This window comes from Lonchura striata, chromosome 7, assembly GCF_046129695.1.
Source record: "Lonchura striata isolate bLonStr1 chromosome 7, bLonStr1.mat, whole genome shotgun sequence".
Classification (NCBI taxonomy): domain Eukaryota; kingdom Metazoa; phylum Chordata; class Aves; order Passeriformes; family Estrildidae; genus Lonchura; species Lonchura striata.
In genome coordinates, this window is record NC_134609.1 from 36,777,978 (window position 1) to 36,805,584 (window position 27,607).

General features: G+C 46.8%; 2 protein-coding genes across 6 annotated transcripts in view; one reads left to right on the forward strand and one right to left on the reverse strand.

Annotated features, from left to right (window-relative positions):
* The window catches only part of MICU1 (mitochondrial calcium uptake 1), an 88,670-nt gene extending 72,279 nt beyond the window's left edge, over positions 1-16,391 (reverse strand). The window contains exons 1-3 of one of the 4 annotated variants that reach the window (XM_021543867.2): positions 16,310-16,386; positions 15,062-15,140; positions 5,013-5,174 (exon numbers count right to left, since the gene is read on the reverse strand). In XM_021543867.2, coding sequence (XP_021399542.1) covers positions 5,013-5,173 — 161 coding nt within the window. In that variant the 5' untranslated portion in view covers position 5,174; positions 15,062-15,140; positions 16,310-16,386. Of the gene's footprint in view, positions 1-5,012; positions 5,175-15,061; positions 15,141-16,309 lie in introns of all 4 variants that reach the window. The other 3 variants (XM_077784797.1, XM_077784795.1, XM_077784796.1) reach the window with 3 other exon arrangements.
* A 5,318-nt stretch (positions 16,392-21,709) lies between these two features.
* MCU (mitochondrial calcium uniporter) overlaps positions 21,710-27,607 on the forward strand; it is an 80,834-nt gene continuing 74,936 nt past the window's right edge. For both annotated transcript variants that reach the window (XM_021543870.2, XM_021543869.2), the window contains exon 1: positions 21,710-21,853. In XM_021543870.2, the coding sequence (XP_021399545.1) occupies positions 21,722-21,853 (132 nt within the window). In that variant the 5' untranslated portion in view covers positions 21,710-21,721. The remainder of the gene's footprint in view (positions 21,854-27,607) is intronic.

The following is a 27,607-nucleotide window of genomic DNA, read 5'->3' on the forward strand; positions in this document are numbered from 1 at the left end:
AAGTATTTTTCTTCTTTGAATGACAGAAGCAGAACAGCATGAAAAAAAAAATCACAAAACTTTGTGCCAGAGATAACAGTGATCAGTTATTCTAACCCTGAAGGCAGTAGCAAAGTGCTCAGCTATCAGTTGCTGCTCAGCCTCAGAAGAAAATACAAGAGATGGGCCCTCAGGAGTCAGCAAACCAGAGGCAGGAGGGAGGAATCCTGCCTGACACACATATTCCTCAGCTGACTAAGAGTTGCCATTCTCCCTGTATGTAAACATCTGGGAACATCCCAGTGAGGTTTAAAAGCCACTTAAGACTTCAGGGCTTTCATGCTGTAATGAAAAAGCAAGCTAGGACATGGCATTCATAAAAACAGGCAACCTCCAGGGATCAGGAGAACTTTCAGCAAGGAACTCTGGCTCATCCTCAGCTCAACCATATTCAGCACCTCAATTAGTTACCTGAAACTTTAATAAGGAATTCACCAGAGAGGATGAAGAGCCACAACCCAATTTTTCAGTGTTGCCACACTCACAGGGCTCTTTACTACTTTGCTTCCCTCCTAATTTCTCACATACTCAACACCAATATAAATTGGCACAATGAATTTGTGGCAAGAACTCCACAAAGGCAGGTACCCTAATGACACCCTAATGCTGTGGTGTTCCTGACATTACCCCAATATCCTTGTGAGCATAAATCTGGTATTTCTTAATCCAGGAGAGGCTGCTTTCATTTCCAAACAGAGCTGACCACAGTGGGGTATAAGGCTGTACCCCCAGGATCTGATCCTTTCCTTCCCCAGTGTCCATGGAAAAAAAACCCCAGTAATTCAGCCAAAAGCCACTGGAGAAAACACAGCGTTCTTTCAAGACACCACTCCCAGACCAATGTGTCTTGAAGTCTTAGGAAAAAACCCTCAGCACAGCAATCCCAAAGAGAGTCTCTTGAGTGTGCCATCTCTCACAAAGAATTAAAAAAGAAGCATAAAATCACAAAATGCTTTGGATTGGAAGAGACCTGAAAAGATCAGCTCATTCCATCCCCCCAACACGTAAACACATGAGAACTCTAAAAATAAACTCACATGAATAATACCTATAATTTTTCATCTTTTCTCCCATACATTAGGTTAAGTTGTACCTGACAGATCTGTAGCTATAAAATGGATTTCTCTCCTCTTGACTATGATTTATGTGGTTTCCTTTGTTTTACTATAAGAGAGATTTTTGAAGTCTCTGTTTCAGCTAGCATATTTCCAGCAATTCTCCCATTAAAAATGTATTTTAAGCAAATTACTCTAAAGTCCCTGGGACCTGTGCAAAAAAAAAACCAGTGCACTCTTAAATAGAGTTATAGAATCCCAAACCAGTTTGATTTGGAAGGAAACTTAAAGCTCCTCCAGTGCCACATCCTGCCATGGGCAGGGACACCTCCCACTATCCCAGATTGCTCCAAGCCCCATCCAACCTGGCCTTGGACACCTCCAGTCAGCCACAGTTTCTCTGGGCACCCTGTGCCAGGGCCTCCCTACCCTCCCAGGGAACAATTCTTTCCCAATATCTAAACTAAGCTGGCCCTCTGGCAGTGGAAAGCCATTCCCCCTTGTCCTGTCACTCCAGACCCTTGTCCCCAGTCCCTTCCCAGCTCTTCTAGAGCACTGTTAGGCACTGGAAAGAGCTCCAAGTTCCCAATCCCAATCCTTCTTCTCTCCAGGTGAACACCCCCAGCTCTCCCAGCCTGGCTCCAGAGCTGAGGGGCTCCAGCCCTGGGAGCAGCTCCATGGCCTCCTCTGGAGTGGCTCCAACAAGGTCCAGGTCTGAGGCAGCAATTTCCAGAGCAACACAGGTGTCTTACCCTTATTCTTACCACTAATTTATTCACAGAAGGATAAGAAATGGATCATTTACTAAGTATTTTCAGTCTGTCAGGAAGAGCACTGGTATGACTCTGCTTACAGAGGTCACTCTGTGCCCCCAAAGGTACCTTTGCTCCCTTACTTCATTCAACGTTAGACTGATTAACAAGCTTCAGCACCAAAATGCAATGTAAGTGCTTTCAGACGCCCACAGATTCAGCCAAGAAAGGTTGTGACATGAAGAACAGATCTGCAGCCATTTACTAATACATTCCAAATGGGTATCAGAAACTAGAAAGTACAAGTTTTACACCAGGATCAGCAATAGAATATTTTTTACAAACATTAAGCTTGCCACAAACTTCTCATATATTGGTGCCTCATTTAGAGTAGCCAATGACTGCACCAAGATTAATTTCAATTAATTCAGTTCATTATGCCAGTGCCCAGGTACTTAATTGCTTCTCTTGCCAGCTGGAAATCCTGAGAGTTTAAGTTATTGCTGAGAAAGTGTAAACTTCATTAGTCTTCTAAGCTCAGCTATTTGCACTGCTCAAATATTCCTTGCCACAGGAAAACTGATCAGCATGAGCTACTCCTGTTGTATAATAATTTAGATGAGATACATTCCCCAAAAGCAGGCAGCAGGACTTCCAGAGAGCAGGGAAGGCAACAAGAGCAACACTTACCTACAATGGACCAAAGATCCCACCAACCCACCTCCCATCTTGGGAAGACACACCATTAAGTCTATCTTGCATCATACAACTACAGGACTTTTCCATATGTATCTTTTTACTCCTCGATTTCTTCTCTACCTTTGTGTGAGCTTACTTACCCCAGCACTGGCTTCTGCTGCTGCTCAGAGCACATCCTACAGAATCCACCTGAAATACACTGGTTTCAGACTATATCTGATAATTCCTGTCTTTCTTCACACCACCACCATCTTCTACTTATCTAGCCCAATAAACTTAAAATTTCCAACTGCTTCTTGATCTGGCCTGGTACATCTTTAATGCCTTAACTGTAAAGAAATATTTACATATTTATCTCTTAGAACAAATTAATTATACTTATTGCTACTTCCTGTACTAACTCAGGACACACCTACCTGAGGATATTATTACAAACATTCTGTATTCACCTACTCTCCAACTCTACTGATCACCTAATAGGCATTTTCAAAAAGACAAAAGAAATTTACACTTCATCCCTTATTTCTTTAAACAAGGCTAAAATGCCCACTTGAAAGTCCATTTAAAACTTCCACAGATGTCAGTATGAAGAATTTTCTACATCAAACATATCAGTTTTGTTCCTTGTTTTATTCAGCAGCTTTAAGCCAAGTAATTAAATTAACATCGTAAGCTTAGGTGCACTTTTATTTTACAGTTGCTGACATTGAGGATTTATTTTATGGCTCAGGAAAAGAATACTTGAAAGTCTGTACAATTCTATTTAGTGCTTTTTAAATTTATAAAAGATGAAGAAGACAGAGCAAGGAAAGGCAAAACAAGTAATAACAGCAAGTAGTCAGTCTCTCCAGATTGTTGAGAGCTGTGTCTCACTGATTTCTATCAATGCTTTCAGCTGAGGAAGGTGCCCAAGGACCTCCAAGGAACAGCAAAGTACTCCAGGAGCCAAAAATCCCTCTCTGGCCCAACACTCCACATAGCACAAGTACAATCCTCCTGATAAAAACAACACCAGCACCTGAAAACGTAGCTGGTTTTAAAAGCAGAGGAACCTGCTACAGAAGGGAGATATTAACTCTGCGTCTCTGGGACAACTCTATATAGAACATGATGTCCTACTGACTTTCTGATTATGTCGAGGGAAAGGTTTGCAGTGGAAAAACCCCACACTCTTCCCTGCTGGAAAAGGGGAGTTATCCTGACCATTCTTTCAGAGGCACTGACTGCATCAGTGCAGATCATTAGCAAAATGCAGCACAAAACGACACTGTGCTGGAACACACTGTTCTTCCTCCACGAAGCAACTCCTTTTAGCAGAGAGCCAGCTTTGACAGCTCTAAGAAACAGCCAGAACAATTCCCATCACCTTTCTTCCACTGCATTAAAACTTCAGCCTTCTAGCCACAGGTGAGCAGGAAGCCAGCAACAAATCCCCTGAGTATTGGAATGAAAAAAACACAAGCTTTCAGCAATAGTTTATTTTTAGAGTCCAATTGCAGTCATGTGCTTGAGTGACACTGCCGGTGCCACGCTGTTCCCAAGTAATGGAAGAGAAGGGAGTCCCTGTTTTACTTCAGGCATGGCACAGCCCCAGGGTTCAGTGAGCATCACCTCAGGAAGGCCCAAACATCCCCTTTTGCCTCAGTTACAGGAAAGAGCTGTGAGCCTCAGAACCCATGAGGTGTCCTAAAATCCACATCAACCCTGTGTGCTGCTACCTTCCCACCCAAAGACAGACTATTCCCTTCTGCTCCTATGCTGCAAGCATATTTATATATCAAGCAGCCAGCAGATCACACAAAAAAAGAGAGGAGCAAACCCTGCCCAGATGTGCTGTTTCAATTAAAAGTTGTGAAAGTGAATGTTTCTCTCTTCACACCACCACAAACCACCAGACAGGGAGGAAATGAGGCAGAAAAACACATCAAAGAGCCCGTGTGAGACAACGCCTCACTTGAGCTCTGTCCTGAGCACTGCCAGCAGCAAAGCAGCTCCTCAGGGAATCACCCACAGCCATTCACAGAATTCACAGAATGACCAGGTTGCAAGAGACCTCCAAGATCATCAAATCCAGCCTCAACTAAACCCTGGTGACTCCACCACCTCCTTGGGCAGGCCATTCCAGTACTTCATCACCCTTTCTGCGAAAAATCGTTTCCTAATATCCAACCTATATTCCCTTGGTATAGCTTAAGGCTGTGTCCTCTGGTTTGTCAGTTGGTGCCTGGACAAAGAGACCAACCCCAGCTGAGCACAGCCTCCTTTCAGGAGTTGTAGAGAGTGACAAGGTAACCTCTGAGCCTCCTTTTCTCCAGGCTGAGCACCCCCAGCTCCCTCAGTCATTCTTCACAGGGCTTGTGTTCCAAGCCCTTCACCAACCTTCCTTCCATGCAGCAGCAGCAGGACAAGCAGAAGCACCACAGGTACTTACCAGAGGCAGGAAAGAAATGAGAAATCCATCTATTACCTCTGCCAAAGGAATCTGGCACTCGCTGTGGCTGCAGTGGTCCCCAGGAAAGCCGCCACCACGAGCCTACGCCGGATGCCAGGGTGCTGGGCTGTCCCATGGTAATGCCGTGACATCGCCGCCAGCCCCGCGGCCACGGGCAGGAAGCGCAGCCGGAACATCCTGCGGAATGAGAGCTGCTTTAGGACAACAAAGTTTCCAAGTGTTGCCGGTCCTAAACTAGGAAAAATTTCACAGAGTAACTCCCGGGTGTTTACTACCTGTTCTGAAAGAGGCACATAATCTGCCTAATAAACAGATTAAATGCTTGTGAGTGTCAGGTATTGGCACACACCTATAGTAAAAAAGACAACCTTAACAGGGAAGAAATTATGATGTCTGGCTCCAGATCAGAAGGCTGAAGGATAGCTTTATTAAAACTGTACTATATGATATTAATATACTATTTAAAGAGAAACTATCCTATTCTACATACATACTTCTTACTTACCTATCAACTAACTAACAACTCGTGACTTCTCTGCTGAGAGCCCGAGCCACAAGTGGATCCGACTGGTCACTGAACCCAAACAGTTTTCAACAGAATCCAATCCAGCAACCACTTCAGGTAAACAATCTCCATATGGGGAAAACAAAGGAGCAAAGATAAAGATTGTTTTCTCTTCTTCTCTCTGTGCTTTTCCTGAGAGAATTATGTCTCTGTCCAGAGAATGTGAATGCCACACACACCTGGCTGTCACATCCAGCTGTTAATCAGTGTTATTCCAATTCCTCAGCCTTTCCGCAAAACCCTCATCAAGAGGGAATCTCACCTTCCCACGGAGGCTGTGGACTCCACATCCCTGCAAATGTTCAAGGCCATGCTGGATGAGTCTTGGAGCAACCTGATTTAGGGAAGGTGTCCCTGTCCTGCAAGGGGTTGGAACTGGATGATCTTAAAAGTCCGTACCAACCCGTATCATTCCATGATTCTATGAAATATCTGCAGCCCATCTCTCAATTTCCAAGGCATGGAAGATGGCAGGTAGACCTGATAAAAAACTACAGCGGGTAAGAGGCATTTAGCCAAAAGCAAAGTCATAGCTGGATTTTTAAAAGGCAAATTTAGCCAAATAACAAGCAAACCTATCAAACAAAACCCAACCCAGGCATTTAAATTTTCCTCAGAAACCCCTACTGTTCTTAAATACCTTTTTTTATCTAGCCTGAAGCAAAGCATTTATATGCAACTGTAAGTACAGGACAAGTTTCAAAGTGTCAAAGCTTACAAAATACAATCCATACACCATTATATGCCCAACAGAACAGAGACAAATGGGAAAGCAGAGCTACAAATCCAAACATAATTACAACAGAGAAAAAGGAACCACAGAAACAGCACCTCATCACACACCAGCTGCAGGAGGCAAAGCAATTTTGGTAGCTCACAGGATTGAAGGCGAAGGGTAAATGCTGCCTTTGAAAAGAAAATTTGCTGCGTGTTCTTATGAAATAAAGGTTTTATTTCTCAGGCAAATGCAATATTTTCATTCACAAGGTCAGCAATAAAATTGGGAACAGAATGGTAAAGGAATTCCCAAAAAAAACCGCAGAGGAGCAGCAGCCTAATTTTTCCTTTTATTCCCTATTCTTGCCATTCTACTCACATATCCCCAGGCAGTGAATAACTACAGAATACAAAAAATAAAGCCATAACTATTGTTTTCTATTTGCTTCTGCAACACAGGATGCCACCACACTATTCTGCTGAACCAAAACTGAGGATCCTGGGACCTGTCTGTGCAAACACCTCTCATGTGTGTGGTGTGTTAGGCCATTCCCACCGCAGAGAGCTGGATATATCAGTGCCACTTGATGCAGGTCAGGATTCCATAATGGAGGGATGCACAATTTGGGATGGGAACAGAGGAAGAGGGAGGGAAGACACTCAAATATTCAGCAGGTAATTGTGAGGGCTGAAGCTCAGTATCTTTTAAGGCAAGAGGTGGTAGAGGAGGCCCTGAAGACTTCACAGCACAATCACGTAATGAAAAATTGTTAACAAATCCCTGCTCAGTGGGTTTTTTCAGATTAAGTTCAGACTAAGACTTTTGCCCAGTCCTGGGACAAGGGAGGTGGGAGCACAAGAAATGGTGGAGGTGGCAAAGCCACAGGCTGTGCATCCATCCCCACCCTGGTTTATGGGCAAACACAGCAAATTTCAGTGCTCACAGTGAATCCATCCAAACAGCATCCATTTGATATTCATCTGTGCTCCTATTAAAATTGGAATTATGGTTTTGTTTATTCTTTTTCAAATAAACAGGTTTAAAATTCAAATGTTAACAGAATGCAGGCAGCTAACAGCACTGATCCAATCCTCTCCAGCTCTGAACGAGATGGTTATGAAAAACAACTCTGATTTCAAATTTAAAATTATTTCCACTCTACACAAACCTGATGTTCCCATTTTGTCTCCAGGGATGAATTTCTGTTCCATATGCAGAGGAAAATCTGCATGTGTTCCTTTCCCCAAGAAGCTATCCTTGCCCTTTCTAGGGCTCCTCATCCTAATTACACTTTATATTCCTAACATGTATTGGATAAGAGAAGTATTGCCAGCATCATTTAATCAACCAAAATGGAAATTAAGCCCCACAGCGTTTCCTTGGGAGTTTGAAGAGATTTTTTACAACATTTCTGATCACTGACTTTAGTACTGCATAAATGTTTACTCTGCCTGAGCCTTAAGAAACACTAAATTATCTGCTTTGTCCAAGCAATCTCCATCCTTGATTTTGCTGGGATGTTTGCCCAGTGTTCACTTGGTGGCAACTGCCTGAGAGAGCTGAAAGCAGTTCACACAATTGCCCCAAAATAAAGAGCATCTTTATCTCAGAGCAATTTAAAAAATCCCTATGGAAGCTGAATTTGTCATCTGCAATTTCTACACTCTCTCACAATTTCCTTTCTTTAAATCAAAAGTGCCCTGATATTTGGTATATTTGGCTAAAAACTCCAGGCACTGAAGTCAAGATCACTTGAGAAAGATGATGCTCACTTTTAGAAAGATTAAAAATAAGCATCTTGTCCTGTGCAGCAACAAAAAGCTCAACACCAGTTTGCAGTAGGACTAGGAACAAAACTGAGATCAAGTATGAAACTCCCATCAACTGATATGATTACAGCTTACAATCCCTATTCCTGAATGATTTACTATAATAAAAATTTTTTACAAGATACAACAAAGCAGCCTAGAGGAAAAAAAAAAACCAACAAACACTTAAATTTTATGTTTGCTTATTTTTATTATTTTGGAGTTATCATGATGTTCTAGAACTACAGCTACAAGGAAATATGTAGACTGTATTTATGTTTCCAAGAGATAAGCCAACCTTACCTTAAATTCTTGCTCAGAACAACTCTGTAGTTACTTTCAGAGGTTGAATCAATATCCTTGGACAAATGAAATAGTTGGGGCTTTTTTCCAGAACAGAATGACCCATCTACTTTTATTTATGCCACAATTCATAGGTGGTTTTTTTAAAGCAGAAGAGTCAACAGAGAGACTCAAACCCACTAGGAAAACACCACTTCCAACCCAGGACAAAAGATGCTCCACTCTGACTGAGACCATCAGGTCAGGTGAAAAGAAGCAATGCAACATTATTTCAACAGTTACATCACTTCTGGCTTGATGTGGGTATTTGATTTCCCCAAACAATGACCCTCTGTCTGCTAATCTGGTCTCCAAGGAAAATGAGACAAGCTGTCCACCTCTGGCCTTTCCAAAGCTCTAGATTTTTTTAGTGCAGAAAAGAATTAGAAGATCCCAACTCTTGCATCCTTTTTCAGATACCAAAAGGAGATAACAAAAAGACTTGCTCCTGGTTTTCCAGCTCCCTAATTAGCTCATGATTCCAAGACTGAAAGCACTAAGCAGCTCAGCCTGAGGAAAAGGGGCTACCCACACTTGGGTACCCCCAGCACTAAACTTTTGTAGATCTTTTGGAGATCCAGAGCAGATAAAACACTTGAAGCAGCATTTTGATGTCAAAGCTGGCCTTGGCAGCACAAGCATGTGAGAAGGAAAACAGTAATTCAAGAAGTCAGTGGGTGTTTAATTTTTCATCAGAGAAGGGGTCACACACACTTATTTGAAAAATTTTACTAGGACATGGTAAGCCCATGAATTAGTGCAGAATGCCAATTGTAAATTTTAATATACTGCTATGCAGTAAGATCTTCTGGGAAAAAAAAAAGTGTATTTAGGAGGCACCATTTAGGCATAAAAATTCATGCAGAGACTGGCTGAGATGGAGTCACTAAGAACTCAAAGAGCTTTCTGAAGCTGTGTGTTCATTAAAAAGCCAAGTTTGACGTTGCCAGAGCACATCAAGACATCCTGACCCAAGAGATGCTGTAGGAAAATTCCTCACCTGTTCCCATCTCAGCCCCTGACTGTCAATTATCCCTCAGCCCTGCTCACTGAAACCAGAGCCAACAGCAGAGGAGTGAGGGGAACAGCTCCCAGCTCTTCTGTCTCCATCTTCTTGAGAGGATTGGGGAGACGAAGGAAAAATTAAAATGGGGAAAAAAGGACAATAAATCAAATGGAAAGGAAAACTCAACATGCAAAGGAAAGGGTGAAGCAATCAGGAAAGAAGTTTCACTGTAAACACTGAGATTCATAAACCACGGGGAAAAAAACCTCAGAGCTTCAACCTGCCTCCACCAGTCATGACTTCTTCCTAGAGAAGCTGTGGCTGCCCCTGGATCCCTGAAAGTGTCCAAGACCAGGTTGGATGGGGCTTGGAGCAGCCTGGGATAGGAAAATGTGTCCCTGCCTATGACAGGGGTGGCACTGGATGGGCTTTAAGGTCCCTTCCAACAGGAACCATTCTATTATTCCATGAAATTTGTCTAAGAATAACTCCTGAAAGGGTGCCAGGAGGTGCATTCCAGGTAATGAAACACCTGGATCCCCTCCTTCCCCCATTTCCAAAACAGACCCAACAGCTCCTGCTCTTTTCCCCTCCAAATTTTCAGTTTACTGAGCACAATTTTGAGAGAAAGGATTTCATACCTTACTGAAGTTATTAGCCTACCAAGACACATAAATCAGTTTTGGGAAAATGAAATCTAGCAGTAAAAGTAATTTCTCCTCAGGTAGGAGACTGGGGCAATATTTGATCCCATTAATTTTGCTGGAGAGGAACCAGATTTGTTTCAGAGCACGATTCAAAATGATGTAGAGTCTACCAGGTATCAATCAATGCACAAACTTAAGCCATAGCCCAGCAATTTCTTTTTAATTGTCATTGCAGTAAAGTCTCATCTCTTCCTAAAATCCTCAGCCCTGGAAATGACCAATCCCCAACTGCACAGCTCTGTAACTACACTCAGCCATGGCTCAGCCTCCCCTCAGAGATGATCAGTGACATCCCTCCCCTCATGAGCTGCTGTATTCTGCCAAATAATTGCACTGATTCTCAGAGTAAGGAGAGAAGATTATGCATTGCAAACACACAAGCTTTTAGATTTAGCTTTAATAAAACATTTTTTAGAAATTGCAACTGGATTATTTATAAGGATGTAGGACAGTAGCTGGCTTGAGCTTCCCTTGAAAGGGAAACAGGAGTGTTTACATCCTGGGGAAATATTTTGGTGCCACTAAACTGGCAGAAGAAACTTGGCAAACTCAACAGCAACCCCAAATTTCACCTGTGAGCTGAGTCACCAGAGGACCTGAGAGTAGATGGATGCAGTCACCATGAAGCACAGCTCTGGAGACACAAATGTAAAGTGAGTGTACCAAAACAGAGTAAACTGGGCCCATCTATTGCAGCAGCACTGAAAATAGCACCTCCACAAGGATACACCATTTCCTTGCTACTTCAGACTGTCAGACTCCAGCAATGCACTGTAGGATTCTAGGAGGCAGCTATAAACTTGCACAGAAACAAATGCCAAATGCTGTTTTTTCCTGGTTCAAGCTTCCCCTTCCCCATTCAAAATGCAGCACATTCCTTGAACTTTTCTGCCTAGAAAACATTACAGTACACCCCAGCCACGAAAAGCTCCCTAGAAAAATCTAGAGATGTCAAAAGTAATTTAGAAGAGCTGTAAAAACAAAAACCAACCAAAAAACTTCACACCCTTTATTAAGCTACTTCTACCCTCATCAGTACTTTGAAATTTTCTTTTTCCAACTGTTATTCTCAAATATTCAGGCTGCCTTTGCAAACCAGCCACTCCAGCAGGTGCACTAGAGCACAGATATTTCCACACTGATTTGAGGAGCAAAGGAGCATCAAAGACCTGTTGGCAGAGGGGTAGAAAACATAACACATCTGCCTTTTCCTATAAAAAGTTACAGCCAGCAGGAATGCATCTGCTTAATGGCCTGACTAATTTAACTTGCCTTGCACAATCTGTGTCCACAGGGCATGTTTTCCCTGAGAATTCCTAACTTTTCCACAGAATGGAGAGACTCTCCTTGAAGCTTCATCCAACAGTCATCCACCTGCATGTACCCCAAAAGAAACAAAAAATATCTCAGAGTAGTCACATTTAAGAAATATTTATGGCTCATTGGGCTCCAAGAAAACCAGTGTTAACTCCTAATGAATAAACATGAAAAATTAATTCTGGAAGATAAAAATTTAGAACAAAGTAAAAGCCTCCCTAGGCTGACAAGGTGGCAGTTTGGCAGGTTTGAGTTACCTGCAGATACAATTCCAGCTTCAGAAAGAGACAAAGGTTTTTTGAAGCATGTCAGAGAGTGGATTGTCTCAGAATTTGATATGGTGAAGTCTGAACTCCTCTGTGACAAGGAGGAAAAAGATCTGTGAACCCTCCAAGAACCTGAATATCACAATGTGGTAATTTCTCCTTGGCTGAAGTTGCCTTTTAAACAGAAACATCATGTATAGCCACATCCTCCTTAAGAAAATGCTTCTTCCTGGCCAGAGTCATGTACTTTGGTGGCTCTCTTTTCTACACAAAGAAATTTTAAATTAAAAACTTACTGAAACAGACAAAAATATTCACAGCACCTCTGTTTCATCTACCAGATGGAGATTGTTTGGGAAATCAGCAGAAGAGTACAGCATTGATTTCTCCCTAAAAAGGAAAGGCAGGTCTGAATCACTGCAGTTGCTTTTCTTTTGCTTTTGTTGGATTACCTTGAACTTTAGACAGGAGAAAGTGCCAGGCTAGTGCCTTGTGCTTGTAAAACACAGCCTGAGGAGCTGGGTTTCAGCAGGAAAAAGCCAGCAGCAAACACATGGCTCCACCCAAGGTGGGCAGGCAGGCACACCTCAGGTACCTGTCTGTATCACAACTGGGATTTTTGTGACAAAACCCCCACTGCTCTTCTAGCTCCTGAAGCAAAAAATGCCAGAGGTGGGAACTTTGCATGAAACAAATGAAAACACAGAAATTCAAGTGGTGGTACAGAACACAGCTGGTCCATACAGACACTGGGGCTGGCTGGTGTGTGTCAGCACAGCAGCTTTGTCTGCATCACAGACAGGCCATGAATTCTGGAGCCACACAGATTCCCAGGGCTCATGTTTCAAACACAGGTCAGCTGCAACTCCTCTTGTCTCAAACCATGACCTTCTTTCTTGTTGTCTACATGAGGATCTCAGATTCCACATCACAGAGCTGAAGTGAGAGAAACAACTAGGAATTTTACCTTGAGGACCTTGGAGACACAGGAAAAAATCCCCAACCCAAACCTTGTGCCAGTCTCAAAATTCCCAGTTACAACCATCAGTGTTTTGGTTCTTCTAACCTGGTCCTGCCCCACACCCACAGACAAGGAGCTCTTCAAACGGTGGGACTACAATTAAAAGCTGCTCTCAAGAGAAGTTAAATCCAGAATGCACAGAAATAAACTCCTTAGCAAGTTTCTCTGGGGATAAACAAGTGACTGTACTCCCAGACAGGGCAGTAGACAAGCAAAACTCAAAATTTACTACCCAAGGACTTTTCAGGTAAGTCCACAGAAGCCACAGTAAAACAATTCATGATCTAACAGTCTGGTTTTCCTCTTTTAAGGTATCTTAAATCTAAAACTAAGAGGTGAGGCTGCCACAGGCTTTGGATGGTGTGTGCTTAGGGAGACAAAGTGCCTCAGGCTCTACTCACCTTCTGCTATGAGTCCATGTATTTTTTACTTGAAGTGTAAAATGCATCACCCTAAAGATAAATATTCATCCTCAGTCTTTCAGTACCAACAAAAGAGCTGCAGAATGATTTTGGACAAGGACATGGAGCAAAAGGACAAGGGAGGATGGCTTCCCACTGCCAGAGGGCAGGGAAGGATGGGATATTGGGAAGGAATTCTTTCCCTGGGAGGGTGGGCAGGCCCTGGCACAGGGTGCCCAGAGCAGCTGTGGCTGCCCCTGGATCCCTGGCAGTGCCCAAGGCCAGGCTGGACAGGGCTTGGAGCAGCCTGGGACAGTGGAAGGTGTTCCTGCCCATGGCAGGGGTGGAATTGGATGGTTGTTAGATAGCCTTTCCTTTCTGTGTTTAAGAGGGAGCCACACCATTTACAGCACACTTTTCTTAGAACAATTCAGTTTAAAAAAGAAAGGCAATTTTAATCTCAAAGGTGTACAACACCCAAAGACCCTGGGTAACTGTTTCCTGATAAATTATCCCAAACGACATCATCCCACCTGAAGTCACATCTACACCAAGACAGTTTTTCACCCTTCAACATCCCAACAGGAAATCACAGCACCAGGAATTAATACAATTAAGGTTATTTTTATTGTTGTACCCAAGCATCCTCAGCCCCACTGTACTGAGCTAAAATATTTGGCCCCAATATGTCAACTGGGAACTTGGGAAGAAAAACCCAAGCATTTCCATATCCCAGATCACTTCAGGAAGTGTTACTGCAGCAACTGGAACAGCATAAAACAGTATGTTTTTATAATAAACTTAATATGACTGCTACAGAACTTATTTTGCTCAAGAAAATAAAAATGGTTATTGCCACATTCCAGATCTAAACATCCTGATGGCTCCCTCAACTATCACCTGAAAAAAGTAACATTTCTGAGCTGCTGCTTCAAAGCCCTGCCCAGACTTCAAATGATTTTCAAGTCTTGCAGCCTGAGGACAACTGGATCATGTCTCCTCAAACTCTGCCATGAGCTTACCCAGGAAGCCAGGAGGTGCAACAGGAACTTGCAGGGAGAAGTGTCAGCCCCAGTGACACACAGGGTTCTCTAGAGGGTCCCCAGCAGGCAGACAGTGATGATAGAATCAAGACACATCATTCTTTTTCCTCCAGGGCATGGAATTTCAGCTTCCTGGGCTCAGGAAGCATTAGGGAATACCACAAAAGTTGCTGCAGGAAATGGGTCATTGGGAGAACAAGCCACTTCCACAAGGAAATAAAGAGGGGTTACATGAGCTTAAGACTCACTGTAAACACCTTCCACCATCTCAGGTGGCTCCAAGCCCCATCCAGCCTGGCCTTGGGCACTTCCAGGGATCCAGGGGCAGCCACAGCTTATCTGGGCACCCTCACATGGAAGGATTTCTTCCCAATATCCCATCTAACCCTGCCCTCTGACAGTGAGAAGTCATTAAATGCTCTGTTGCTCCAGATAGACAAACACATAGTTTAAGTATCTTTTATTAGCTTTGGTTGTATTTTTGTTGGTGCTTTTTATATACCTCCCTATGTTCAAACACATTTTTAGTGACTACTTCAGGTTTTTTTGGTGTTGGGAGTTTTTTTGCATTTTATGAAAGTGGTGGAACAGCTGAGGTTGGCTTGACAGAAAGCTACAGGCAGACAAACCTCTTCCAGGGCTCAGTGTGCCCAAGCACTTGCACCAGGAAAGTCAGCACAACTTTGTACACTGCAAAAAAAAGGCAACTCATTCTCCTACAGCTTTAAGAAAAGCCCTAAGAGAATGCTCCAGGACAAGAATAATTCTACGCAGGGTATATTAAGGGTAACAATCAGCCACATTATGAATTCACCAGTTAAAGCACCTGAAAGCAAGGACATGCTCAGCACTCAGCAGTACCATCCTCACCTGTAGTGTATTAGCTCCCAGTTTGCAGATAAAGAGGTCACAGAGAACACAGAGAAGTACTTCTCATCTGGGGCCTGTTCTAAAGATGAGAAAAAAGCATAATGAAGATCATAACTTTGTGCTGCACACAATTTTCCTCCTGGCAGTCATGCCCTGCAGTGCTCATACTCGACCTCAGTTTATCGACCACAGGAAATGCATCTCAGACTGAGCCAAAAAAGCCAGGAGGAGGAAAATGGTCAACAGCTGAATAAAGGAATTAAAGATAAGCCAGGCCTTTAGCTCAAGCCTGCTGGCAATGAGGATTCTAAAGGAGAAACCTCCAGAAATCCTGCCTGGTTTGACCTGCCCACACCCCTAGACCCCACTAAACAGCCAGATCCTTCCCAAGCAGTTCATTAAACTACAGGCAAGTACAGAGCACATCAATCACGTTGTGATAAACATCAGGCATTTCTGGTCTCCGAGCAGTACATTAACTCAAATTCACCCTAAAGTTTTTCCGACACAAACTGCACATCAAACGCAGCTGGGGCCATTCAGCAGAGTTGAAGCTTTAAAGAACCTCTATCAAGAGAAAGTGTTTTGACGTGAGCTCTGACACACGGCGATAACTCACACAGCCCGGGCAGCGCCGCCGGCATCCCACAACCAGCAAGAGAAGTAACCCAAAGGCAGGTGCTCGCACGGTGGGAGAGCCCCACAACACTCCCTGCAGGGCCCCCGGGCGCCGCACACCGGGGGACCCCCGTTCCCGAGCGCCGCCACGCAGCCCCAGACCCGCGGTCATTTCCCAGGGGGATGGAGAAGCCACAAGAACACGGCATCCCGAGCCTCGTGTGTGCCGGAACACCTGGTTATCCCGGGCAGCAGCTCTGTCTCAGCCTGGGACCCCTTAGCCCCAAGCCTCGGGAGCCAGGAGCCCTCACCCCCGAGGCCTTGGAGTCCCTCAGCCCCGGGAGGCAGGACCCTCCTATTCCCGGGGCCTGCGACTCCCCCTAGGCCCGTTTCCATCCCCGTGGCCCGGGAACCCCTGCTCAGCCCGCAGGACTCCCCTGACACCTACGGCCTAAGCAGACCCATATTCCGGGGCCTTAAACTTCCCCGTGCCTTGGGAACGCCCCCTCCCCGCCCAGTTCTGGGCTCTGGCATCCATTCAGCCCCCATCCGCCCCAAGGCCGGGAACACTGCAGCCCCGGGACCGACGGCTCCTCAACCTTGAGCCGGCCCCCTCAGGATCCCGCTCACCTCAGTCCCTCCGCTCAGCCCCGCCGCCGCTCCCGCCGCCACGCCCACCGCGCATGCGCGAGCTTCCGGGGCGGGGCCTGTGCCGCGTGTGGGCGGGGCCTGCGCCGCGTGTGGGCGGGGCCTGGGCCGCGTGTGGGCGGGGCCTGCGCCGCGTGTGGGCGGGGCCTGCGCCGCGTGTGGGCGGGGCCTGATTTGGTGTGGGCGGGACCTGTGCCGCGTGTGGGCGGGGTCTGCATTGGTGGGCGTGGCCTTGGGGTCCTGCTGAGCGCCGTGAGGGGCGCGGGGCTCGCTGCAGGTTCTGGTGGGTCCGTGCGTGTGTAGGGGTTCAGAAACCTCTTTGTGTAGGCTTTTATACAGCGTGTGGTGAGTGTTCCGGCGGGTCCCGTCTGTAGGGGCTGAGGGGATTTGGTATAGGGCTTTGAACAGTGTGTGTGGGGCCTCAGGGGCTTAGACGTACTTGAAGGCCTGTATATAGGGTCTCAGGAGTCCATATTTATATGGGTTCTCTGAGGTCTGTATATAAGGTCTGAGGGGCCCACCTATCTATAGGTAGGTAGATAGTCTGAAAGCTCTATATATAGGGTGTCAGAGGCCCAGATAGACAGAGGCTCTGAAAGGCCTGTGTATGGGTTCTGAGGGACCCATATATATTTATAGGTTCTGAGGGGTCTTTATATAGTGTCTCAGGGGCCCACATAGATAGATAGACAGAGGCTCTGAAAGGCCTGTAGACAGGCTCTGAGGAGTGTATATACATAAATCTATATATATATATTCTGAAAGGTCTGTATATAGAGTCTCAGGAGCCTATCTATGGTGTATATATATATATATGTATATATATATATATATATATATGTGTGTATATATATATATATGTATATATATATGTGTGTGTGTGTATGCTCTGAAAGGCCTGCTGTATAGAGGGTCCCAGGGACCCATATCTGTAGGTCCTTCAAGGCCTGTATACAGTGTACAAGGAGCATATTTACAGGTCCTGAATGGTGTGTCTGTAGGGTCTGAGGGGCTTATGTACAGGTCCTGAAAGGCTTCTATGCACTGTACAAGGAGTGTCTCCATAGGTCCTGGTTAGCTGGGCTGTAGGGCCTGTGTATAGTGCCTGAAAGAGTGGTATATGTGGTCTCAGGTGCTTTTATATATCTATATAATCATAGAATGTTAAGGGGTTGGAAGGGATCTTAAAGATCATCTTGTTTTGCTGTGGACAGGGACGCCTTCCACCATCCCAGGCTGCTCCAAGCCCCATCCAACCCAGAATTGGACACTTCCAGGGATCCAGGAGCAGCCACAGCTTCTCTGGGCACCCTGTGCCAGGGCCTGCCCACCCTCCCAGGGAACAATTCCTTCCTTCTCCGGGGTGGTGGGTGGGTGTGGCAGCAGCTGCAGCCGTGCCCAGTGGCCCAGGAATGGGATGGCAGCAGGAAGGGAAAGTGAGAAAGGCACGCCTGGGTCATGTGTACCTCGGCATTCAGATCAGAGGGAGGACTCACTGCTGAGGAGGCTAATTTTAGCTATTTTAATTTTAGTTGCTTCCAGTTGCCTCTTAGGCTGGCTCTCCTCGGGCTTTAATGTACCCCCCATTAAAAAACACATTTTCCAGAGGCATAAATAGACAGCAATTGCTCTTGAGGAATCCAGGAGGCTGCTAAGTCCTGACACTGCCCTCCCACAGCGGGAACACTGTGGGGATTTTTAAGGTGAACATTTTGGCAAGGTGCAAGGGGATCCCAGAGGCTTAGAGGGGTCTCTGTGGCTGTGGTCTGGCCATCTCCAGATCCCAAAAAGGGGTGGGAGAAGCAGCCAGCAAACACTGGGTAGCTCGGATCTGAGTTGTGATGAGACAGGGATCACCATCCTGCCCAGTCCAGGGGAATTTTCCCCTCCTATCCTGTCACTCCATGAGAAACTGGGCAGTGCTCAGCTTACAGAAGGTGGCCAACACCATTCCTTTATTGGCAAGTAGACTCTGACCCCCATCTCAGGGCTGTGCAGAAACCTGGAAGCACCAACCTTTCTTCTAAATAAAAGGAGATAAAAAGCACTTAGACCTGGGATCCTCCTGAATTTCCTCCTCCACCCATGCCTCATGCACCTGCAGGATTTTGCATCTATCTCCAGATGCCTGATTCTTCTGTATCACAGCCCTGGACATCTGTAGGGGTAAAATTGGCTAATCCTAAATTTAAATAACATGGAGAAAGTGATGAATCTATGGACTAAAAGATAATTTAGGATTTTTCTTCCTAGCTGGTTTATTTAATCCAAGCACTTTGGGGCATGAGCAGGTTTTCCAAAGTGATGGCTTTGCCTATGGCTTATCTCACACTCACTTTCTCTTACATCAGTGTTTTATTTGCAAGAGGGAACAATCCGTGCCTCTCTCAGCAGTGTCAGTATGGTTGATGAGGGTTTGAAGCTTAAGTTTTCCACTTTCCTACTGCAATAATATTAATTGCAAACTCTGGTGTGCTTTTCTCCAGCAATTCTTCTCAGGAGCAGCTTTCCAATATTCAACCAGTTGTAATTATAAGCACCAGGAGAAAGCCTTTTTAAATACATTATTTTATTTAGGTTTTCCAAGAGTGGAAGATGCTTCTAGCAGTAGTTTTTGACATGAAATGACAGGGTTTCATTTTGGTGCCAGTATCCTCACCCCTCTCTCTACCTGCGCCTTGGGGAGTTGTTCCCTGCTGGCTCGTTTAATTGCCTGGGGTATTGATCTCAGGGCTCATATTTAATTCCCATTTTTGTGCTTTGTAACAAGTGCACACTCAGCAGGCATTTGCTAATGAATTTTTGGCCTTTCTGCTGTGTTCAGCCTTTGCTCAAAGCCCATCTTCCCCCACCTCTGTCAAATATTCCCTGGAAATGTATAAATTCTGCCAAAAATTTTACTTTTGGTCGGTCCTAGCTCCTCTTTTATGATTAATAAATAGCTAATTACAGAATATGAATGGCTGGAGGAGTAGGGAATAGGAGAGAGTTGGGGCAGGGTCTGCTTGCAGTGCCCATCCCTGTCCTCCCTTAGAGCTGCTGGCACTGATCCCTGTAGGAAACCCCATGAGGAGGAGAGCACGGGCTCATCCTAAACGTGTCTGTGCTCCCCCAGGCAAAAAGATTTGGGGTGGGTAGTTTATCAGGAGAAGAGGTGGCTCTGACCCCAAGGGAATTCCCCATCCTGGGACTTCCTCCCTGTCCCTTTCCTGTCTTTCTAATCTTTCTTTTCCAGTTCACCCAGGCTGCATTAACCACAGTTTTGCCATTTTTACAATTTTAATCCCACTGTGCTGGGAGCTGTCCCAGGGAGAGCCTGATGTGGCAGAAAGGGAAACCCTGGCTTTGGTCCATGGGGTGCCAAGATGTGTGGGGGAACATCTTCCACTGTGGAGTCATCACTGAGGGCTTTGCTACTTAAAACTCTTGTTTGGAAGCATTTTTCCTTTCACCATCAGTTTTCAACATGACAGGAGAGGGAAATAAAACAAGCAGAGATCAAGCAAAGACTCTGCCTGGTCTGAGCAACAAAGCTCAAGAGTAGCTGCTGCTGCAATTTGTCTCCTTGGTTTTCCAAGAAAACACAAATAATCATTGAAATGCTAAATGTGGGAAGTCTGAAAGACATTGGTAAATCCTTCTAGATGGACACAATCAAGGCTTTCAACCACACTTTCCCAACCAACAAAGAGAAAGAAGGGAAAGCTGATCTCTGCAGGAAAAAACCCAACCAGAAATTAGGATTGAGGTGGAGGATTTCTCAGGGACAAACTCCAAAATGACATTGCTTGGAGGAAAGCTTAGAACACCCATCAGGGCTTGTGGAAGGCAGCACTGGAGGGAGGTGGGGATGGAAAAAGGAGAGTTGTGATGGTGTGGGAGATACTGAAGCACATCTGTGTCATCCCATGACTTGGTCGTGCTCCTCTCCATATTTTTAGAAACGCAGAGGGAGAAATAACAGGAATTAAGAAGGATCTGCCATCGGTGTTGTAGTAACTCCCAGGCCAGAGGAAAAAGTCTTTTCTAAGTAAAGTAATCCAGGTACATCATCTTTCAAGAGAAAGCTGAGCACAGATTGCTTACTTAGCACAGGTGCTGCAAGGTCTATGCTGGCAGCTCAGCCCACCATGTCTGCAACACATATATATATACACATACATATATACATACATACATATATGTATCTCCAGATGTTCTTTTACCCTTCACTGAAACTACTGTTTGGTTGGGTGCCAGTCTGACCCAGTACCCCAAATCCCTGTGCCACCTTTACGTTGCATCCGTTGTGGTATCTTTGCTGCACCCCATCTTTCTGCAGCCTCTTCCTGGTGGTCTCCCTTTCCCGGTGCTCCCCATCTCCTGGCACCCCCTCTCTAGTGCCTCCCACCTCCCTGCACCCCTTTCCCGGTGCTCCCCATCTCCTGGCACCCCCTCTCTAGTGCCTCCCACCTCCCTGCACCCCTTTCCCGGTGCTCCCCATCTCCAGGCACCCCCTCCCTACTGCCTCCCACCTCCCTGCACCCCTTTCCCGGTGCTCCCCATCTCCCGGCACCCCTTCTCTAATGCATCCCACCTCCCTGCACCCCTTTCCCGGTGCTCCCCATCTCCAGGCACCCCCTCTCTAATGCATCCCACCTCGCTGCACCCCTTTCCCGGTGCTCCCCATCTCCCGGCACCCCCTCTCTAGTGCATCCCACCTCCCTGCACCCCTTTCCCGGTGCTCCCCATCTCCCGGCACCCCTTCTCTAAGGCATCCCACCTCCCTGCACCCCTTTCCCGGTGCTCCCCATCTCCAGGCACCCCCTCCCTACTGCCTCCCACCTCCCTGCACCCTTTTCCCGGTGCTCCCCATCTCCCTGCACCCCCTCTCTAATGCATCCCACCTCCCTGCACCCCTTTCCCGGTGCTCCCCATCTCGCTGCACCCCCTCTTTAATGCATCGCACCTCGCTGCACCCCTTTCCCGGTGCTCCCCATCTCCCTGCACCCCCTCTTTAATGCATCCCACCTCCCTGCACCCTTTTCCCGGTGCTCCCCATCTCCCCGCATCCCGTTCCTGGCTGTTCCCCTTTGGGGACCCCGCGCCCCTTTTTTCCACTCCCAGCCCCGCCCATCCCTGGCCCCGCCCATCATTGGCCCCGCCCCACGGCACCTCCGCCGAGGAGTTTCCCCGCCCCGCCCACCGGCCAATCGCCTCTCCGAGCGACCCACCCGCTGGACGCCGATTGGCTGTGCGAGGCCCGGGGGCCGGCCGAAGGGACGCCGCGATTGGCCAGCGGCGCCGATTGGCCCCGCCTCGCCGCTCGCCGCGCGCCCGCCCCGCCCCGCCCCGCCGGGCGGCAGCAGCACCGTCGCCGCCGCCGCCGCAGCGTGGGGCGGCTCCAGCGGCGCGATGGCGGCCACGGCGGGCAGAGCGCTGCCGCTCCTCCTCTGCGGCCGCCGCCCCGCCGCACTCACCGCCGCCGGCCGCTTCCCGGCGCTGGGCCGGCGCCGCCAGCAGCAGCAGCAGCAGCGACACCGGACGGTGAGTGAGGCGGCAGCCGTGTGCCCTTCAGAAGGCGGGCGCGGTGCCGGCGGACGGCGCGGGGGCCCCGGCTCCGCGGCTGCTCCACGGCGGTTTCGGGGTGGCTCCGCTAGCTGCGCGTTTATTCTTAGCACCGTCACCGGGTGAAACTCGAGCGCTGTGGCGGGCGGCGGCAGCGGAGCTCTCCCGGTCGCGCGCCGGCAGCGGCAGCTCGTGGCCCGCCCGCCCCGCGCAACTCCGGGAGCGGGCGGTGCTGCCGGCGCTGCCCGGCGTTCCGGGGCGGGGGGCGCGGGGCGCGGCCGCCAGGTGGCGCTGGGGGCCGCCGGGAGGCGGGGGGGGCGCGGGGGTCGCGGAGCCCCCGCCGGGAGCGGCGGCACCGGCACCGACCCGAGCGGGCAGCGCAGCGCCTCTGCCCCGGATTCTGCCTCTCGTCCCTTCTCTTCCCGCCCCCCTCAAGGTCAGCCGAGGGAGAGGCGCTCGGGGGGCTTCCTGAATCCCGGTCGGTGCGCTGGCGGGCAGAGGGAGGGGGGCACAGCTAGCCGGGTTCTGTTCGCTCCCTTTTTCTTGGTAGCTTTGCCAGGAAAAGGGGGGAATGGCAGCGCACAGGCTTTCTTGTGTGTCTCAGGGCGGAAAAAAACTGTAAAGGCAGCAGGTCGCGTCTTGGAGCTCGAAAGACTTGCTAAAAATACCGGGAAGGTTTTTTCCCTATTTTTTCTTTTTAAACTAAGGGAACACTGTGTTACCGCAGGTTATCCTTCCGGCGTTTGCCACAATCCGTTTCAGTGCTGCCTCTAAAGGAGCTTCTGTTGGAGGTGTGCACCTGTCGCTCCGTTGTTTTGCTCCAAACAAGTAATCACGGAACTACGAGGAGCCACCAAGATTGTGCATTAATCGGGGGACGGAGCGGGCTGTGAGCTCCGCCGGCGCAGCGGAGACATCGCTGCGGTTGTCGGTGCTGTTGAAAGAGTTGTTTGTGCCCGGTATCTTCGGGGTGCCGCTCGTTCCTCCGCCCCTGTCGCTGTGTCTGGCAGCGAGGGGATGCCGGACGTTCCGTCGCTATCGGGTGTCTCCATCCCGGCAGTCCCGCATTCGCGGCGCGCTCGTTCCCGCGTGTGAGGTGTGACTTGTGACTGCAGGGTTAATCCCGGCACCTGCTCAGGTGTGGAATGGTCTTTCCAGCGTCCGTCATTAATATCTGAGCTGTCTCCTTGAGTGGCGTGGCCCTGGCAAATAATTTGTATTTGTCTAAATTTAAATTGACCTTTGCGGTTGATTTAACAGAGGCGCAGATTCGTGCTTAGTTTCACTCCTTGAGCTAAGTGTAGCAGTAAATGTGTGAGAAAATCTAAAAAAAAAAATACAAAAGCTGTGAATCTCCTGTGTTTGCCCAGGATACTGAGCGGACGTGACTGAGGTGTGGGCATGTTAAAATCCTGCTGTCAGAGCTGTCTCCTTCAGGAGCTTGGGGAAGGAGAAGGATTTTGCCAGTGTCCGGGGGTCTGATGATTAGAAAGCCCTCCTGGCTTTAGTTGGGCTGTGCTGTTTGATTTTTGGCAGCCTGGCTGTGGTGTTGCAGTCATTAGTTTTTGGGGTTTTTTCAACTGGGAGGTTTTGCGCAGGTTGGTTGGGTTGAATCCCCGAGAATCAAGAGATCGGGATCCAGGATCCTGGCAGTTCCTTCTGGCAGCATCTGTGATGTGCCTTTTTATCCTTCCACAGCAGAGATTAGTTATCCTTTCCCTCACACTGCACTTGAGAAACTCTGCAGACCACTGAGAGAGAGCAGCTGAATCCTGGAATAAATGATCTGTGAGGAGAAATTAAAGGAACTGGAGCTCTTCATAATAAAGAGGAAATTGAAAGGAGGTGTTGCTGCAAAGAGGAAGCAGAAAACCACACTAATTCTTGTCAAGTGGGAGAAGGAATGGGCTCACAGTGTATGCAGAAGGCTTTGATTAGGTTCTGGCAGACTTTACTGACAATAAGACAGTGAAATGCTGAATTATTTCTTGGGAAGGCTGTTCAGTCTGTTATCGGAGGTGGTTAGGCCAGGCTAGGCTCACATCAATCAGTTATGGCTGATGAAGAATTGATCCTGCTGTGATGGGACTGGGACGTACAAGCTTCCTGAGACCATAGATTATATTAGGAAAGATGGAGGAAGAGTTTGTATAATATGGATGTAATTAATAGAGTGGTTGCATCAGGTGTGTCTGTGCACTGTTGTTTTTAGTACCATCAATTCTACTTGGGTACTTCTCAGGATGGCTGGTTTCTCGCAGAAGTGATAAATTATATGGGCTTTCTTTGAAACGGGGTGGAAATGCTAAATGGTCTTATGGATGAGTTCTTTCAAAAGCAATATAAGTAACGCTGGAAGAAACTGCACCAATAGACCAGATTACTGTGAGAGGACAATGCTGTAAAATAAACATTAAAACCCCTCCAGGTGGGTGAAATACAAAGGAGGAGGTTTCAATAACAACACCAAATGGGAGAGAGGGCAAGGAGGTGAGCAAATACTTGGATTATGAGGGAACAGTTGGGAGTACATCAATACTGGAGGACACAGGGCTTGAATGAAGCATTCACAGCTTGCTTGAGAGTTCTGAAACCTGGTGGGGGAGTTGGGAAAGCTCTGTGGGAAATGTTCAGCATGGAGATGTTCCTACAGGAACAATGCCTTAGGGAGAAGACGTGAGTCTGTCCCTAACAGAAACAAGGGTGAGAGATCTGGGGAGGGGGATGCAAGAAACTTGAATGAGAAGTTCCTTCATTGATCTTGGTGTAGGGATAAGCAAGAAGAAGGAAGTTTTTACTGATATTTGTCCATTTCCTCTCTGAGTGTGGTGGTGTTTCAGGATGGGTGAGGAGGCCTGACCATGGAGCAACTGGGCCTTGGGCATCCACAGTGCTGGAAGAGTGTGACAGAGCTGAATAAATGAACTGGGAGTAGAAGTATCAGAGCCTTCATCTCTTTCCAGTCTCCCTGTTTGGGTACACACACAGAGGGTGGAGGAAGCCAAGTTCCCAAATGTGTTTGCAGTGGAGAAGAAGGTGCTGGATCAGGCTGGGGGGTTGTAATGTGTGGGAGGCCACACGTCCTGATAGACAGCTTGTCCTCTGAGGGGCGTGGAGAGAGAATTGAAGTGGGACTATTCGTCAAGGGAAATTTCCTCATGGAACAAGGGAAAGCCTTTTCTGTCTCCTGCTTGTCCCAGGTGCTGTGGAAGTTGAGGGTCAGCTTCCCAAGGGCTGAGGTGTAGTGGGGCTTGGAAGCAAGCTATAAATGGTTTTCAGTGATGTGGAAGTAGACAAAATACTTAAATGAAATGCTTTGCTTTTGTCTGTTGAACACCTAATCCTCATGGCTTCCTTCCTGCAGAGATTAGAGGCTCCTGTTGCTGCATTTCCTGGTGCCCCTAGCCAGGGGTTGAGTTAGGTTGGATTGGAATGTAATCAGCTGGTGCAAAAATACCTATAAAAAATCAAGGGCTTGGCTGTGTGTGGCATTCCTGTGGTAGCTCATTCTAGCAGTTCTGGGCAAATCAGGAATATTGATTCCAAGTGCCTTCTTCTAAGCCGAAGAAGGAAAAAGAGAACCGATCTGAGGCACAGCCAAATTTTGAGTAGGTATTGGACAACCTGCAGGTTTTTCTTTCTGCTCCTGAGGACCAGGGTTACCTGTATAGAGCCATCCTCCAAGCCAGGTAGGATTTTGGTGCAGGTGGCTCAGGTTTGAGGATGTAGTGGAGACTGTGTCTTGCAAAGATCTTGTTCTGTGCCAAGGAGAGATAGGATAAGCATCAAGAGGAGGATGCAGGGGACATACTGCTGCAGCTGTCCTTTATTCACCATAGATCCAGTGTGTATTTAGTGAGGTTTTTTTCCTATGCAGCATTGACTTCCAGAGAAGCTGTAGATCGATAGCATGGTCATAATTTCCTGTGGGACCCCCTCAAGCCCTGAGGGCAAGACACGAGGAGTCTTTGCTTCTTTTTTGCCAGGGTCAGGATTAAATGTGTGAGATGGTATTTCTTGTTGGGACTCAGATGTTTATCAGTTCTTCTCTCACAAACCCTGAGTTCTACAGCATTTCACTCCAACAAACTAAAAATGGAGCCCCATCTCTCTCTGCAAGGCTTTCTAAGGATAAACTGTCCAATTAAGGAATGACACTTAAATTATTTGTACTTTTAACCCAATAACCAACCAGCTGTGCTTGCATTGAGGACTTCTTTATCCAGTTACACAAAACCACCCAAACCCATGGTGAAGAAGAAGATGAAGTACAAGGTGAAGAAGAAGAAACAGTCTCCGCCCTAAAACCTCCATCTTCCTTTATATATATTACTATATTCTAAAATCTTAAACTCTTTAAGTTTTCCACCCTGTGATATTACACACTTCTATTCAAACTCCACACCCACAATCCCAGATTATGGGTAGAATTGAATTGTCATTCATTCAGATAGAGTTGAATGAGTTCTGTTACTCAATTTTGGATGCCATCTCCACGGCCTCAGGGTAAATGCAGTGTTCTCTTGAGGGTCAGTGCCTGTCAGCACAGAAAGTCTAAAATTCTGGGTTCCAACACCTTGCTGTCACAAAAGCCATAGTTTACTGTCCCACTGTTGCCCAGCCCTTGAAGTAAATTTTCAGGTGAAGCTCAGGCAGTGGCAGTGGGTGGCTGCAGGGATGGTGGGACTTGGAAGACTGTGGGCTGTGTTTTTTGGCAGACTTGTTTAATTAACTGTACTGCTGTTTTCCTGACCTGGCATACTGCTGATTGTGATTTTCCAAGGAATGATTAAAAATCTGTGCTTTTTTTTTTTTTTTTTTTTTTTTTTTTTTTTTTTTTTTGTGAACAAAAGCTTCAAAGGGGATGACCAGCAAGTATTTTGGATGTATGTAAGTGGCTAAAATCAGAGAACACACTTTCAGGGCTATCTGTGTGAAAGAGGAGCACAATATGAGGACTAGATGTTGGTTTGGGGTTTTTTGACAGTTATTTGATGGTATTACCATATTTTATTTATTATTTATCCCATGGGAATAATTAAGACTCTAGGTTCCATGATGGGAAAGGAAGTTACAGTCATGATAAAGTTGATGCTGTCACTAAAATATAAAAATTTCAGGGTAGTTCTTTTTCCACAAGGGGATTATTTCTCAGTTGTGCTCAGACAAGAGGGGTATAGCTCTCCTGACCAGAGTCAAGTCTTTGAAAGAGAGGAAGAAAAAAAGTTGTTCTTTTTCTAAAGCTGTTTTAAGACTCCTCTTAAAGAGGAAACTTTCTGTGAGGTTAGGCTCCACCCAGTCTGGAGGGTGAAACATAAAGTTTTATGACTTAATTTCTGATTTGTGCTATGAGTCACCAGTTTGCCATTCTATAAAATAGCATTGAGCTGACTCAAATATGCAATTTAAATTATTGTCCTGATTGTAGGTCTGTGGAAATACAGAAATTGGTTTAGATTTGGGTGGCGCAGGTTTTTGAAAAAATAATTATTCATTTATTGCGGTGTCAGTTGGTGGTCAGCCACTCCTCCTAAAATCTCAACTGCTGCTTTCTACTTCTGTGGCTTCTGGTAGGATGAGGTACTGTACTAAAAAATTTGAAATTTGTTGAAACTAGATGAAGCTGTGTTCCCTGCGCTCACCATGGGGGCATACTTCTTATTTCTGAAGTGCTCTCAGGGTGAGAGACCACCTGTGATATTGCTGGTGGGGATTTTATTATATTTTCACTTT